Genomic DNA, 16,881 nt, shown 5'->3' with positions numbered 1-16,881 from the left:
ATGCTTTGCACAGAGTCTACTTAGGACTCTCTCTCCCCCTCTCCCTCTGCTTCTTCCCTCACTCACTCGCTCTCTCTAAAGTAAATAAATTCTTTTTTTTTTTTTTAAATGAGACATCCAAGCCTCAAAGGCCATGTCTCCTGACTTGAAGGCGACCGAACCCATGTTGGATCCCTCCCTCCCTTTATCAGAAGTCTATTTATGAAGCTACAGAACTATCTTCATACCTTAAAAATTCATAAAAAGAGGGGCACCTGAGTGGCTCAGTCTTTTAAGCACCTGACTCTTAATTTTAGCTCAGGTCACCATCTCAGGGTTGTGAATTCAAACCCCATGTTGGACTCTGCTTAGGATTCTCTCCCTCTCCCTTTGCTCCTCCCCTGCCCCACAGATGCACACATTCTCTCTTAAAAAAAAAAAAGAATTCACAAGAAGAAAAGTCGATGGTAGCAACAGGAGTAAATCCAAATGCAAGCGTGTTTCAGCAAACATTCATTGTGATGAAGTCCCAGAACCTAAGTCAGGTTCGGTGGGGTGAGGAGGTTCGGAGCCGACGACTAAAGAAAGAATTCTTAAGACGTCATTGGTGCAAAATGGTGGTTTATTAAAGCACAGGGACAGGACCCGTGGGCAGGAAGAGCTGCTGCCCCGGGTTGTGAAGGTGGGCATGTTATATACCCCACGGTTGGAGGGAGGTGGTGAAGGAATGGGAGATTTCGACAGAGTTCTCACATGCTAGGGAGGGCCTACAAGGTGCCGGGGGTGGGGGGGAGTCTTTGCCCTTATGGCTTGATCAATGTCGTCTTTAGGTCAGGCATTAACATCAAGATAATTGGGAGATTCTTGGTGGGGCATTATGATCTGGCTATCATTTACATTCCTTTCTACTCCAGTCTCCTCCAGTTTATGGTGGGAGGGGGACATTAGGGCTTCAGGAACCAAGAGTTATTTGCCTCTGGAAATTTGTGCTATTGGTAAGGTAACCTCCCTGTTTAGGTCTCTAGGACATCTTGTAGAGCAACGGAGATTCCTGTTCTGCAGGATTGCGATCCCTGCAAGTTAACTATTTATCGTTTTATGGCAGTCAGGGGTGCCTGAGGAATGCCACACATATGGAGGGGAGCGGGTGAAGAGGGGGTGCAAGGCGCCAGCTCTTGCTTTGTCCTCAGCCAGCCTCCTGCTCCCTCATCAATTGTCCCTGAAGCAGAAAGGCAGCGAGGACACTATTTGACACTAAAGCAGGGCCTGAGTGAGAGTTTTCTCTCTTTTACCCAGAAGAATGAAATCTTCAGGTATTATGAGGTTTGGAAACAAACAGTTAAATTTGACATTTTTTCCTTTCCAGCATCTACTACAGCAGCCAGCGTCCTCTTCTGACCCCAGATTTCCTTCCTGGACCATCCTATTCCCAGGACTGGGCAGGTGGCCATGACCTGCAGTAGAGGGTCTACCTTGGGTGGGTCTAAAGTAATTCTCGCCGACTTCCCTCAGCTAACACCTGTGCGTTCCTGAGAGCCTCGCACGTGGCTTGTGTCCGGGTTTGCAGCCTCGCAGACAGCAAACCTTTAAGGCACGTGTCTGAGTGTGGCCTACCTTGGCCTGATGACCCAGAGCCAGCCAGGCGTCATTGATGGGTACATGTGTTTCCAGCTCACTGCCCATCCTGACTTGATTTGGTTGGGTTCTGGACTGTTTTGTGAGGTTCAACTGCTGGTGTCAGTTCAAGGTCACCGGCAACTACCTTTTTTGGCTTTTCCTAACAGCCAGGATCCAACCCATCCAGAATGCTGCGTTACCACCGCTGGCCACAAGGGGTCCTCGCCCCCCAGAGAAGGCCAGACTCTGTGGGGCCTTGAGCAGGTGCTTTGAGCCGCGGGCCCCTAGAGAAAGCCGATGAGCTCAGCTGACTCACAGGGTCAACAACCGTTTGGCACTCTGGGAACAGTGACGACCCATACGTGACCCCGGTGCTTTGTGGTGTTAGTGCAAACAGCAGAGAGCATGGCCCCAAGGACCCAGCCACTTCTGTCCAAGCAGTCTGGGCTCTGGGCTCAGCTTCATTCCCACTACCTGGGTGACCTTGGACTTCTCCCATCCCCCTCTGAGAACCAGTTTCCCTACCTGCCAAGAGACAGGGTTAGGATAAAACCCCATTATCCACAGCCCTTCTCTCAAGGGTCCCCTCAGTCTCCCTTGCTGTTCAGCACACACTGCCGACTTCCTGAGGTTTCAGGTCCATCTGCCAGGTTATCGTCTCCCTGGAAGCAAAAGGAGTGAAATCAGAATTCTGTGCCAGGGCATCTCTCGAGATCAGAGACAGGGGAGCATTTAGAACATGTGATACGGTAGGGGTTCCTGGACACCTGTTAGCCTGGAACCCTTTACTCAGACCAGCGCTGAGCTGGAATCCCAGACGGAGAACAGTTAGAATCACTCTGGTTGGAAATGGGAGCCCAGAGAGAGGAAGCCACCAGGCCTGCGTCCGTCAACAAGAGAAGAGTGGCAGACAGGGCAGAGTGGTCCCTCTTGGGCACATCCCCCAGGAGTGACACTGAGCATGCTGCTTCCCGGGACATGCAGACACCCAGAAGCATAAGAAAGAGCCACCTTTGGGGAGGCGGGGGCGCAGAGCAGAGGGCGACCACACTCACTTCCGCTGTGCTTCCCCTGTGCTGGGTGGTTCCCACGCTGTGACTTGATTTTCTCATAAAGACCCTCGAGGCCAGTGTCATCACCCCCTTGTGGACTCAGAGAAGTTCAGCCCCCAACTCAAGTTATTCGAAGCCACGGCTTTACAAAGGCTTTGCAAAGACCATATACTGGCTTCCCTGAGGGACGGCGCTTGACTTCCTCTTTGTTCATTGATTCAAATCTTTCCTGAGCTCCCGGCACAGGCCAGGCACTGTTCTAGACCCGGCCGTAGAGCTGGGATGGAGACGGCCAGAGCACCGCCCTCCCGGCACCTGGACAGACAGAAACAAGCGGTCAGGACAAGAAGAAAACACAGCCGAGGAGGGGACAGAGAGTGATGGGGAGGGAGGAGGGACGTGTGTGCCCCCCTCCTCCGTCAGGAGAAGGGCTTCTCAAGGTGTGCTCACCCCCGTCCAACAATTCCTGCCTTCTAGTCTGCCACGGGGGAGAAGAAATGTGGCTTCCCTCTGTCTGTCTTTACAGGACGGACCATCCCGGGGCCAGCCCTGGTCCATCGAATCGCACTTTGAGCAACCCCGCCTAAAACATACCTGAACCATTTGGTCTGTGCAGCTGCTGAGTGTACCCCCTGCCCTGGAACCTGGGCGCCCCCACCTTCCCACCACACTGCCCGGGCCCCAGGAAGCTACTGGGCTGGGCGTCTCCCTCCCGGTGTGCACTGGTCCCTTCTAAAGATGTCCCCTCCGAGTCCATGGCTGGTTGTGAGCTTCACGGATGCTGAGCATCGATCCGGGTCCCGTCTCAGGCTGTGTCACTTCTGAGCCATGTGACCTTGACCATGTCTGTGGTTTTCCTTAACTCTGAGTTAGAGATGATAGCGCTTTGCAGGAAGAGATCAGTCCCCTGGCCTGTGACTCAGTGTGTGGAGGCCCCCACTACTGCGTGAGCATGTGTGTGTGTGAGCACAGGTGTGTGTGTGAGCACATGGGCGTGTGACAGCCATCTCCTCCCCCACTGTTGGAGTGTCCCTTTCAGGACCTGCTGTGGCCAGCGACACTGACCGCCTTTTCGGGGTTCTTTTCCCAGATTGCCAGGGGATCATTGAGGATGTCGTCCTGCTGGGCGCACCCGTGGAAGGGGAGGCCAAGCACTGGGAGCCTTTCCGGAAGGTGGTGTGTGGAAGGATCGTTAACGGCTACAGCAGGTCAGTCCGAGCCTTGCCCCGGGGGGTGACGGTGCTCACTGAGCACATAGCAGGCAGATGTCCGAGGCCTGGTCCCGGTCTTGGAGGATCCCAGGGACCAGTGGGGCTCTGGCCTATTACGGGCAACGTGTTCTGACTGGGGAGGCCTCTGTCCCCATAGGATGAAGGAAAAGGGGTTCCCTGGGTCAGTCGGAGGCCAGCTTACCAGGTGACAGGAGAGGCCGGGCTGGTCACCATGGCCGGGGAAGGGGATGTGGGTCCCAGGGGGAGTTCTGTGAACGCTGGCTGTGGAGCTCCTGGGGGTGCTACCTGGCAGTGCAGGGAGGGGTGGGTGGGTGTGTAGCCGAGCTCTCAAAGCACCCTTCCAGGCGGGGCGACAGAACAGTCAGCCAACGATGGAGGAGTCAGGACCCTGAGTAATGCCCCTCAGCCAGATGTGGGGGGCCTGTGAGGCTAGAGAGAGGCACCCTTTGTTTGGACTCGGAGAAGAGGGACTCGGGAGCTTTGGCCAAGGCCATGCCCCAGACTTTGGGGAAGGAAAGAGGAAGCCCGCCACTGAGACCACAAGAAGGCAGCCTGGGAAGGGGCTCGGCCCCTCAGCTTGCACAGGAGGCCACAGTGGGGTGACCGTGTTGAGAGCAGTGATTAAGAATTGCACAGCCCTGGGTCTGAATTCTGGAACACATTCAGCCTTCTGGATTTTAGATAAGGGACCCATGTTTTATGGTTGCCACACAAAGCACTGGGTATGGACGAGAAGGTGACATTCTAAGCCCAGATCCAAGGAACAGGTTTGGAGTTTAGAAAACAGGAGGGTTGGCTGACTGGCTGTGGGCGCCAAGAACACAACTTAAAATATGACAATTTAGCAAACAAGGAGGTAGGACTCGGGGAAGCAGCAGATCCCCTGGGTCACCAACATGATGCTTCCCCCAACCGACTGGACACGGGGCACTAGAGCTCTGAGAAGCCGAAGCTGGAGTGAGGGCCAGTGGGGTCCCCAGCTTCCACTGAAACCAAAGAGCAGGGGACAGCCCTGGAAAGGCAAAGCAGAGAGAACAAGCAAAGTGCTGGCCTCCCAAGTCTAGAGAATATGTTTGGTGTTTGCAAAGAGGAAAAGGCTCCAAGCCGAGGTTGGGTGTGACATGGGTTCATCCAGCATTCTGTGCCCAACACCATAGCTGGGCACGCAAATGTGAAGATGGGCAGAATGAGAGAGGCTCAAGGCTAGTGGAAAGGGCACATACGGAAATAGACAATTACTAAAAAGTCAAAACTAAAAACACAACTAGGCCCCAATGTGAGGGAAGGGACATGAGGAGTATTAGGCTCTCTGGCCTGCCCCTGTCTTCGTGACTATGATCTCCCTTAACCTCCCCTAAACTTTGTGGTCTTAGTACTTTAATCCCCATATACAAATGAGAAAACTGAGGCCAGTTAAATTTAATTTTTACCTAAGCCAAACCACCCTAAGTAGGAACCAAATTAAATGGAACAGTTTGGTAAAGTCTTTATCATTTGATGATTTAGCCCACAGCAATAGCTGTACAGTTCAGAGCTAAAGAAAAAGATGATTTTTAGCCACAAACAGAGGACATTAGCCAGGACACAGGAGTTCTGACCATCAGTTTGGCTCTCTCACTTAGGCTCGAAGCTGAGTTCTTAATTAGGATACGGTAGGAAAAACAAAGAAACAAAGACAGAGCCATAATATATAAAGAGTCCATGAAAATCAATTCAAAAAATCTAGTAAGAAAATGTTCAAAGGATACCTACACATAAACTCACAGAATAAATATAGTCAATTAGCTTTTTTAAAGATTTGCTTGGTTTTTTTAGAGGATGGGGGAAGACAGGGAGAGGGAGACTCCCCACTGAGCTTGAAGGCCAGTGCAGGCTCAATCTCATGGCCCCGAGATCATGACCTGAGCCAAAATCAAGTCAGACGCTTAACCAACTGAGCCACCCAGGTGCCCCACAGTCAATAAGTTTTTTAAAAGATGCCCAATCTCATTATGAGTGAAATAAATGCAGATTAAAATCAGATAATATTTATCGCCCATCAGATTATCAAATATCTGAAATGGGAATAACACTCAGTGTTGGTGAAGATGTGGAGAATTGGGCACGGCCATACACTGTTAGTGACAGCTGAATTTAGTAACTACTTTCTGGAGAACAAGTGGCCATACCCACCAAAATTGTTAGTGTGCCAGTTTTCTGATGCCACACGTTCTGATTTCTGCGACCCTGCTGGACTAGATACACACGTGCTCAAAGGGAATCACCGCAGCTTTGATGTGAAACAGTCCTCAGTTGGGGCGCCTGGGGGGCTCAGTCGGCGAAGCCTCCGACCTTTGGTTTCAGCTCAGGTCTTGATCTCAGGGTCGTGAGGTCGAGCCCCGGGTCAGGCTCCACACTCAGTAGGGGATTCTCTTTCTCCTTCTCCCTCTCCCTCTGCCCCTCCCCATCCCCCCAAACCACCCCCCCCCAATGCTCTTACTCTCTCTCCAAAAAAAAAGTCCTCAGTTAAAATCTTGGCTCTGCCTGTCACTTACTGAATAATAGTTCCTCTTGCACAGGGCTTCTGGGGAGATTAAATGATCTTATTTAGGAAAAGGGCAGACACTTAGTAGATGCCCATTAAACTCCAGCAGTTTTAATAACTGGGCCCGTTCGCATAGTGCATGATTTTCTGGTGCTTTTCATAAACAGCAAAGGGAAAGAATTAAAATTGCATGGGTGCATATGAAAGCAGCAAAAACTTATTAAACCCATCTGTTCTGCTGCAAACCTGAGGCTAATAAGCTTGGTTTTCAATGATTTTGTGAGATCCTGAGCCATGGAGAGCGAGAGTGAGAGGAGGGGGGAAGCAGGTTGAGTCGGGGAAGGAACACAGACCAGCAAGAACTCTAGTTTCTTGGTCAAACTAAGCACCAAGCAGGATTTCATCGTCTGGGCCCCCAAAGGTGATTTACTTGCCTCAAAACTCCTTAAACACGGAGGGTGGGGGATGGGGGAGCTTCAGGCCAAAACTCCCCCAAATTACACATTTATAAATGTATCATATACATTAATAAAGTTCTTTGCAAATCCATCTCCTTACTTGGGTTTCCATGAAGCCCCTGGAAGCTAGCCGGGGCGAGTGGTACTGCTCTCTGTCATACTCAGAGAGGGTCAGGGGCTTTGCCAGGGTCACACAGCACAGCCAGGATGGGAACGGAGGCAGGCGCATCTCCCTCCATGGAGAGAGCTTGTCATCGGGAGCCTCCTGGGGCACTCCTGTGATCACTGCTCCAAGTGCCCCGTGAGGAGGGGATGACTCCTGCTTGCCCGTGCCCTCCAGGCCTGTGAGTAACCAAGGCAGCCCTTCCACAGGCCACATGGTGGCAAATCAAGAGCTCCCTTGTGGCTGGTGCATCCCTAAAGCCTGAGGGCTTTGGGAACCTGGCTTGCTGGGTCCCCACCAGGGAGCGCTGTTTCAGCTCAGGATACGGGACACGGGACTAAGGCACAGGCCTGCCTTCAGGAAGTTCTCTGCCTAGAGAAGGAAAAACTCAAGAATGGACACACAGGGCGCCTGGGTGGCTCAGTGGGTTAAGCAACTGCCTTCTGCTCAGGTCATGATCCCAGAGTCCTGGGACTGAGTCCCGCATCGGGCTCCGGGCTCTGCAGGGAGTCTGCTTCTCCCTCTGACCTCTCCCCTCTCATGCTCTCTCTCACTCTCTCTCGCAAATAAATAAAATCTTAAAAAAAAAAAAAGGAATGGACACACAAAGGACATTGGACTCATGTCCCCAAAGGAGCATATACTCCAGGCACATGAGGGACAAAAAGGATTAATAGTATCAGGTTGAGGGGCTCAGGGACACTCCCTGGGGGAGGTGGTGTCCAAGCTGAATTTTGAAAGGTTGGATAAGAGCCCATCAGACACGGGAAGACCAGGCCAAGCAAGGGGTTCCAAGAGCGGGAGGCATAATCGGACCAGATGCTTCTTGAGTATTCACGTGCGTGAGCACTGTGTCCATGGTGTGCTACCTGCCTACCCTGGCCGGCAAGATGCAGTGAGGAGACTGAGGCCCAGGGGGGCCAAGCAACTCGCCCAAGCTCACACAGCTAGTACCTGACAAGGCAGGACTTGAGCCTGGCTCTGTGTGGTCTCGTGCGTGGGATCGTGGCCCTCCTCGGGCGAGAGAGACAGATGCCAGATGGAGAGGGGTCTCGAGTGCCAGGGAAGACCCTGTGGTTTACTCAGCACAGTTTAGAGGATATGGAACCTTCTAACATATGTCCCTGTTCTGTCCCTAAATGTACACAAGGAAGTGCAATTAACTTTTTTTTTTTTTTAGCAGAAACATTGCAGGCCAGAAGCAATTAACATTTTAAGTAGAGTGTTGTCATGATGAAGACAGAAACAATGTGGAAGGGATGAGGCTGACTTGGCTCGTTTCTAACTGTCTGTATCAGAAATGTGTACGGACCACCCTCGTACCCAGCATGTGACGCACAGAGGTCACAGTCAGCGCAGTAAAGCAACACGAGTGAATCTTTCCTCTCCCTTCAGCCATCCGTGGTTAGAGACGGTGCTTCTTGGGCCCTCAGTGTTAAGATAATCCCTGGGACTTGTAAGCGTTGCTCTCTGGAGAGAGTAAAGGAATTTTCTAGAAGAGAATGCCTACAGGCAATGGGGAGGCACGGTCAGCTTCTAAGAGAGAAGGGCTGTGATCAGATGGGTGTTTCAGGAAATCAGTGGTGGCGTGGGGGAGGTGAGGCCAGGAGCAGGGAGAGCAGGCAGGAGGCCGTTGCACTGGTCTGTGGAGGCTGGATGGTCTGATCTCAGGGCTGGAGCCAAAGGGACCGGTATGTGTGCCGGTAATAATCACCACTGTGTTGGGCTGGTCGTTGGGGAAAGGGGGGCCTGCCATCACCTCACCGGTGTCTGCCCCGGGGGACTGGGCACTCCCCCCGCAGTGGAGGGGGAGTAAGGGCTGGCCAGCTCCGTGTGGGACACACAGGAGGGTCTACAGAGGCCCCTCAACTCTGCGCCCCAGTCTTTCTGGGGGCTTCTGGGGTGTAAGCACAGGAGCACTCTCGTGGTCAGAGACCACCTGCGGGGGGGCCTGGAGAGCGACCCCACACCCCGGGCCCCAGAGAGCAGTCACAGAGACAGGCCAGGGGCCCCAACTCCGAGCCCCTTCTTAGCTCACGTTCTTCCACACGCGTGCGCTGAAGTCATGGTCTCACGTGGCCATGCAAACCAGGGTTGGAACCGGTCTCAATAAAAGACAACCAGATGTGCTAAGTGGGATAGTCCTGGCTGCAGAGGGGAGACGAGGTGTGTCCCCTCGCACAGACCTGCTGGGCAGTGAGGCCAAGTGCACAGCTCTTGGCTGGGTTGGCTTCAGCCAGACAATGTCAAGGGTTCGAGGGGGAGGCTGTCCCGTGGCCCCTCCTACCATGTCCTCTGTGGATAGCGCTCACGGTACCTGAAGAAACAGGGAGCATAGGATCCAGGGTTATTTTCTCTCAGTGCTGTAGGGGTGTGGCTGGCTGGGGAGGAGGGTGCCGGGAACGGGCTTCACCACGCCTGCGTACTTGGAAGGGTGTTCCTAGTCCGGGACCTGCCCTGGGCGGCCAGCCTCTCCACCTCCAAGTTGTCTGGGCCGGACCTGACTCCGAGGGCAAGCTGAGCCCCCCAGCTCACAGGAACCCAGAGCCCCGGGTTCTGTCCCCCGGAGCACAGTAGCTCCCAGCCCCCACGGTCCGCTCACCCCTGGAGGACCTCTGCTGCCTTGCTCTTCCCACGGAGCCCTAGAGCAGTCACCCACCACCCCGGGAACTGGAAACCCCTCCAAAGCCACGTGCTGACTCGTGAGGACGTGGTCCAGGGTCCCCATGCCTGCATCCACCAGGCGCTCTCCGTTGCGCACCAGGCATTGTTCTCAGCTCTGGGGGCCCCACAGGGACAAACGGACAGCCTTCTGGGGCGGCCGTGGCCCAGACAGCACCCCCAAAGAGACAGCTGCTTTCCACAGTCCTGCTCCATGGAGCCGCCGGGGCCCTGGCTGCCCGCACACGGGGCCAACCGGGCTTCCCAGGGCCAGGTAGGGCTCCCGGCTGACACTGCTCCCTTGTCCGCCCGCAGGGGGGACTGGCTGCTGAGCTTCGTGTACCGCACGTCCTCTGTGAAGCTCCGCGTGGCCGGCCTGCAGCCCGTGCAGCTGCGGGACAGGAGGGTGGAGAACGTGGACCTGTCATCTGTCGTGAGTACCGCCTATCCCCCCTTGGGCTCTGCATCTGCCAGCTAAGGCTGCTTTGTGACTACAGCCCAGCCACCCCTGGCCCCAGGGACACTGGCCCGTTTCACCCTGGAGAAGGGAGTTCTTAAGAATTTGCTGGGGTTGGGGGGTGAGGGCGGTGGGGAGGAGTAACTCCTGTCTGTGTCTCTTTGCCAGCGCTTTGTCACCGCATCGTTCACACACATTGTCTCCAAACCTCACCCAGCCCCTGGGGCGGCCGTGATTGTGCCCATTTCACAGACTAGGAAACTGAGGTTTAGGAAAGTTCCTGTCACACACGTGGCCATCAGCAGCCCGAATGTGCACCTCCAGAGCCCCTGCTCTGGGACCTACATTAGTGCCCTCCCCACCCCGTTACTTGTCAGGACGGTCCAGTTCCCCCAGAAGTCCCAAGAGCCCCCAGAGGACACAGGTGGAGGGCAGGGGCCAGACTACAGAAGCCCCTGACGGCCGGGCTGTGACACTGTGGAATGCAGAGCAGGGAAGGTGTTCCAGGAACCCCCACCTTGGAGTGATCTGGGGGTTTAACTGAAATGCAGGATGCCCCCTCTTCCCAGGGACACCGAGAACAAATAATAATGTAAATAAATAAATGAATAAAATGCAGACCCCAGGGCCCCATGCACAGACCTTTAGATTGGTCTCTGGGAGCAGCGCCTGCCACCTGCTATCGAACTGGCCCCCGCTATCCCCAACAGTCCTAGACGTGGAAGACTAGGCTTAGGTTGGAGGTGTACAGAGGGTTCAAAAGAATTCTTGCTGGGGATGGAGTGGGACGCACTGAACTTGAGGTTCTAGAGCCATCTCTCGGGCTCAGCGGACCCTCGTCCTCCTGCACTCGCCTGTCACAGGGAGCCGAGAGCTTCATGTGGGGCAGTCTCCTTGTCCAGCTCCGCCCTGAGCCTTTGCACACACCAGCATCCCCATTGTACAGATGAGGACACTGAGGCTCAGAGACGCGAAGGGACTTGCCCAGGGTCACACAGCGGGCACACGGCCAAGCAGGACTCAAACCCAGGCCAGTGGGCATCGCTCCTGCTCGGGGAGATACGGCCGGCAGTGGGAGAGCGGTGAGCCACCCGGAGGGTGAGGGCACTCAGCCGTAGTCGCGTCCCCAGGCAGACTTGGGCCAGTGCAAATGCTTGCAATGTGAGCGGCCCATGAGAGCAAGAACCGAGGGCTTCTAGTTACTACGTTGTTGGCTGCCAGCCAGCGCTCAAGTGCCAAGCCCTTCCCAGCACATCCCCGTTCCCCAAGGTTCCACACAAGGCACCCCCTTGCAGACAGAGCAGACAGACCAGACCCCTCCATGGGCATCTAAAACGCCCCGAGGGAGGGGCATTCTGGAGGACTCAGGCCTCACCCACCCCCCCAGGCTCCTAAGCAGCCTGCGCCAGTGACCCCCACCCCTGGCTGGCCCAAGCCCCACACCTTAATGGTGGGTGGAGCTAGGCACCTGGACCCCGCCCCCAGCACAGCCGGCCACCAGGCCCAGGGCTGTGCAGTCCACCTCCCTGCGGGGTGAGGTAAGATGAGTGACCAGACCGCGACACCACAGGACAAGAGCAAGGCCTCACAACCTGTGTCCCGGGGTCGTTGTCCTATTGAATCAAAAGTAAAAAGGATTAGAAGAAACGCTCATAAATGAAATTCCCTTTAAACACCACAGAGCCCTGGACAAGACCCACATTCTGCCCTGGGAAGAGCCTGAGTAGGAGGCAGTGGCAAGAGCACAGGCTTTGGCTCCAGAGAGGCCAGGCTCTGCTGCTGGCGTGTTGGCTGTATGACTTCAGGCCGCGACTTAACCTCTCTGTGCCTCAGTTCTCTCATCTATGAAATGGAGGGAATCACCTTCCAGAGCAGCACATGTAAGACGCATGGCCCCTAAGAGGCCTTCATTTCAACACTAGTTCCCTCCTCTCCTGCCACCCCATTTTGCCCCTGAGACCCGTCAGGCTGTGTTGAGGCAGCTTCCCGGCTCTTACCTGATCATAGCCCTTTGTCACACATCAGGAGTGCACAGCACGAAAAGCAGTGCCTTTCTCTTCTGGGTAATTGGAGGTAATTAGCATTGCCTTTGTGCTGCCCTCCTGTTTTTCTTGAGAATTCTTGCTGGAGGAGGGGCCCCTGGCAAGAGAGTTGCCCTCAGTTACTGCTGTGGGATGCACGCCAATGCCCTGAGCTCAGAGCCGAGGCCTGCACAGTCGCCTTGTCCCTGCTGGACCGACTCGGGCCGAGCCTTCATGAACCAGCCCCACGTCAGCCACCGATCCAGACGTGCTCGGACGTGGTCGCAGACGTGATCTGCAGTGGCTCCTGGCCTTGGACAAGCCTGAGCCGGCAGAGAATGAGGGGCTGGCCCTGTTGTGGCCAGGCGGGGGCCATCTCCTAAGGGGGCGAATGGAGGAGACGAAGGCTGGGCCACCCACCTGCCTTTTGGCCTCCCCCCGGGCGGAGGCAGGGGTGCAGCGGGTGGGGGATGCCGCCACCCTCGGGACCGACTCATGAGGTTTCTGGAGGGCTGGAGAGCCAGCATGGGGGTCTCCAGACTCCTCATATCCCAAAGGAAATGCCATCTGACTTCTAGAACTTAGCCCAAGGCCAGGCAGGGACTCATGATAACAAAGCTGGCTCGTACCAGGCGCTGCCCCCCTGCACTAGAGATCTCGTGTCGTCAGCCCGCACAGCATCAGGTGAGGGAGGGACAGCGGCGCTGCGGTACAGGTGTGCAAGCCGAGGCGGCCTGTGAGGCCTGGAGCCCAGGGAGCCTACCAGAGCCCAGGCTCCTTGCTACAGTGCTCCCGTGTGCCGTCAGTGACCTCCAGCTCCGGGTCACGGAGTCTGCCCCGTGTGTCAGCTCCCTGACTCCTCACCCCCGCACACACAGTGCAGGTGCCTTCAATGGCCCCGTTTTACAGATGGGGACACAGAGGTCCCAGGAGTGGGAAAGGGCCCTGAAGGGACCTGAGAGGCCTGGAAGGCATTTGGTGGCAGGCGGAGGCGGGGACAGCAGCCCCAGTTTGGGCAAGTCCTACGGTGCCTTGCAAGGCAGCCAACAGGTGGCACTGCTCGGGGCCAGTCGTGGGCACCAAGGGAGTCGGAAGCGGCCCCTGCGCTCCCTCGTTTGCATGAGCAGATGAAGACGACGGGGCACGGCAAGCACTGTCACCGGGGAGCCCCAGGGACGGTCCCTAGCCAGCATGGGAAGGTCGAGGAGGGCTTCTCAGCACCAGTGGCACCCAGTGTGAATCCAGATGAGTGGCCCATTTCCATAGACAGCCGGGGAGATGGTCCTACACCAGCCACAGCGGACCTTCCCGCCACCGAGAAGAGATTCTGCTCCCACTCATGAGTTGGCCTCACCTGGGCTCTCCCATCCCTTTGACTAACTGGAAAACTGGAACTCTGCCAACGAGTGGTTCCCCTGTGTCTTCTCAGAGTGGCAGGTCAGAGCCTAGGGTTGGCCGAGACGTGGGCCAACGTGAAGCCAAGGAAGGCCAGAGCCATGCATTCTAGAAGAGCTGCCTGGTGGGATTTCCACCTGGAATCAGGTTCATAGCCAGTGCCCACGAATATCTCCCTTCCATCCTGTCTGCCTCCACCCAGCCCAGCACCAGCCCTTCAGCAGTTCTTGTCTGTCTCTGTGGGTCTAGGTTTCTGCTGGCAGGAATTGAGATGTGATGGCTAGAGCTTCAGCAGCCATTTTGGGTTCCCAAATGGATCAGCCCTGCTGAGGCCCTGCCCTTTGTCCCCCATCACCCCTTCCAAGAACACTGAGGCAAGGGAGCTCAGGTTTGTGCAGCACTGGCAATGCGCCAGTGCTATACTTCATGGTTTGTGTGTATTATTTCTTCCCACCCACCCCATGAGGTAGGTATGACTAATTCTAATTGGGTAACTTCCCCGTGAAAGTGTTTTGGGCCATATATGGAGCTTAATAGTTAGAAGTCGCATATGCTGATTCCTACAAAGTGCTGGGCCCTTGAACTCTTGTAGCAGACTTTCCTGATTCTCATTTTACAGATGGAGAAGCTGGAATTCAGGACATGGTAAAGACTCATCCAGTTACTAGTAAGAGTAAGCTGAGGCTGGAGCCCCTGTTTCTCTGATGCCAAGCTTAAGTTCTTTCTAGTGCCTCACAGTCAGTAATGTCCACCCTCTGCGGGAAGACACTGCCCCCTTGACCTGAACCCAGGGATCTAAAAAGTCCCTCGTATGGGTGTGTACAGGTCTGTGTTCACTGAACACTGTTTAAAAGCATTTGTGAAGAACAGAACGAGGGGCGCCTGGGTGGCACTGTCGGTCGAGTGTCTGACTCTTGGTTTCAGCTCAGGTCAAGGTCTCAGGGTCGTGAGATTGAGCCCCGTGTCAAGCTTAGCACGCGGCGTGGAGTCTGCTTGGGATTCTCTCTCTCTCCCTCTTCCCTCTGCCCCTCCTGCTTGTGTTGTCTCTTTCTCTCTCTCTCTCTCTCTCAAATAAATAAAATCTTAAAAAAAAAAGGGGGTGGGGGGGAGGAAGGAGAAGTCAGCAGGCTCTGGTTATGAGAAAGTAACAAAACCGTACAGGGAATTGTCTTCTTGCTTTCTTGAAAACTCATTTGAATAGCTCAGAGTGATTTGTGATTCAAATGGAAATGCAGATGTTATCAACGGAGCCTTTGTGTGGTTCCCGAAGTGTCCCCAGCGTTTCCCCTCACCCTTCTTTCTAAACAAAAAGGAATGTTCTGTCTTGCGCTTGCCTCTGGCACTGAAGCAGACCCTGTGGACTGAGCGTTGGGGTGGGGGGGATGGTGGCGCGTTGGTGGCGGGAGCTCTTGGCTGCATTTAAGGAGCAGATCTGAGCTGAGCAGACTGTCCAGGCATCATCTCACGCCCGAGCCCCATGGGGCTTTGCTCTTCACAGGTCGTGCCATTAAGCAAACCACGTCCCTCTCTGGACACTGCTTTCCTCTTTGGTAAACTGGCAGTGGTTTTCAAAGCTCCCCTCCCCAGCTCATTTCTGTGAAGAGAACAGGCCCAGATTTAAAACCCAACTCTGACCCGTCCTAGCTATATGACCTCGGGCAACCTAGCTATATGACCTTGCCTCTCCAAGGCTCAATTCCTTCAGCTCCAGTCAGCAGCCAATACCTGTCAATGGACTGTATCCAATAAATTCATCTACAGTGTGTTAAGGACATACTACGCGCGGGGCATTGTCCATGATCACCGGGAGGCATCGGATGTTCTCAGTCTCCCCTACTTTCTACGCATTGACACATCCCAGCACAAAATGGGGTATCTTTACTCTTTGAGGAAGAAGGTTGGCCTTTCTGAGTTCTCAACCTTGTCTTAGTGATGATTCCTGCGCCAAAGGATCCAGATTTTATAGAGAAACATCCTTCACCTTTATTTAATGAACTCTGGAGTGGTCCTGAACCCAGAGGCTTCCCACCCCACTCGATTGAGAGTCGCTGAGAGCTGGAGTCCTGGCATTGGTGACCGGGTGGCTGAGGCTGCTGAGGGAGAGTGTGAGGCCTGAGAGCTCAGCTGGGGGCTTTGGGGAAGGCAGGGCTCTGACCACCGCCCCCCGGGGCCCTCACTCACTGTCCTTCTGCAGGTCAGCGGCCACTTGGACTATGCCAAGCAGATGGAAGTCATCCTGAAGACTGTGGGCATCCCCACCAAGCCAGGCTTGGATGAAACAGGGCTCCTGCTGGCTCCAGGCAATCTGCCCCAAGGGCAGCATCACCAGGCAGCAGCCGCTTCCTCATCGGACAAGGCCACACCCGGAGACAACCCCAAACTGGCCATATCTACCGACTCTAGCCAAGCCCAGGCGCCAAAAGGACTGGACCAGTGTGAAGGACCCTCCCTTCCTGCCGCTGCCAGCCCGGCTGAGAGCGCCGAGATCTGCAGCCACGGCATGGGCCCCAACCCACTGGGCTGCCCCGATTGTGCCAGCGAGACCCAGGGGCCTTGCCCAGGGCTGGACTGACCATGGAAGGGGACTTGAGCTGCCTTCCCAGGTTCCTCCATGTAGCACTCCCTTAGCCCTCCACCAGCTGCCCCACGTGAGCTCGGAATTTCCATCAGTGCCTTTCCCAAGCTGAAAGCTTTGGGATCGAAAAGAAAGGAACTGGAAGGAGGGGAGTCAAAAATAGACCGCTTCCCCTCCCCAAGGAAGCAAGGCCAGAGCCCTGCAGAGACAACCAGCACAGTTCAGAGCCCTAGGGACCCTGTCAGCCTTGGGCTTCCTGTATTTCAGGCCACAGCTGTGGGGGCTGGCTGGCCATCTGGGGGCCCAGGGGGCTCCCCCAGCCCCAGTAAATCCAGGTAGATACCTGCTCCTCCATCCACACGCCAGGGCTGCCCGCCAGCCCACAGGCACCACTGATACACCTACAGAGCGGGTATAGGTGGGGAGCCAGCAGCTGACTGCTCTGAGGATGTGCAATCAGATGTTCCTGTACAGTTGTGCAGGCTGTGCACTGCAGAACCCCAAGAGCATGAACCACATGGATGTATGTGAAGGGTACTCCCAGTTGTGCTATGTGGCACCCTGGATGTAAGTGTCACAGCATGTTGAATATATGCTGAGTCAGCATGCACTATGGGTGAGAAGTGGGCCCGGTGACAAGGATGAATTACACAGGGGAAGAATTTCCTAAAGCAGGAAGGGGAGATAATGCTTATAATAAATAATAATTGAGAATTTGGAACAGAGTGCTTACATGGACTGTCTCAG

General features: G+C 55.1%; 1 protein-coding gene across 3 annotated transcripts in view; it reads left to right on the top strand.

The window, feature by feature from the left end:
- The window catches only part of TMCO4 (transmembrane and coiled-coil domains 4), an 86,516-nt gene extending 69,661 nt beyond the window's left edge, over positions 1–16,855 (top strand). For 2 of the 3 annotated variants that reach the window (XM_004741310.3, XM_004741309.3), the window contains 3 exons: positions 3,739–3,856; positions 10,002–10,119; positions 15,754–16,855. In XM_004741310.3, coding sequence (XP_004741367.1) covers positions 3,739–3,856; positions 10,002–10,119; positions 15,754–16,131 — 614 coding nt within the window. In that variant the 3' untranslated portion in view covers positions 16,132–16,855. The other variant, XM_045063856.1, reaches the window with a different exon arrangement.
- Positions 16,856–16,881: the final 26 nt, after the last annotated feature.

The sequence above is a fragment of the Mustela putorius genome, unplaced genomic scaffold, assembly GCF_011764305.1.
Source record: "Mustela putorius furo isolate JIRA1106 unplaced genomic scaffold, ASM1176430v1.1 tig00003853_pilon_pilon_pilon, whole genome shotgun sequence".
Lineage (NCBI taxonomy): Eukaryota > Metazoa > Chordata > Mammalia > Carnivora > Mustelidae > Mustela > Mustela putorius.
This window is presented reverse-complemented; position numbering and strand designations above follow the sequence as displayed.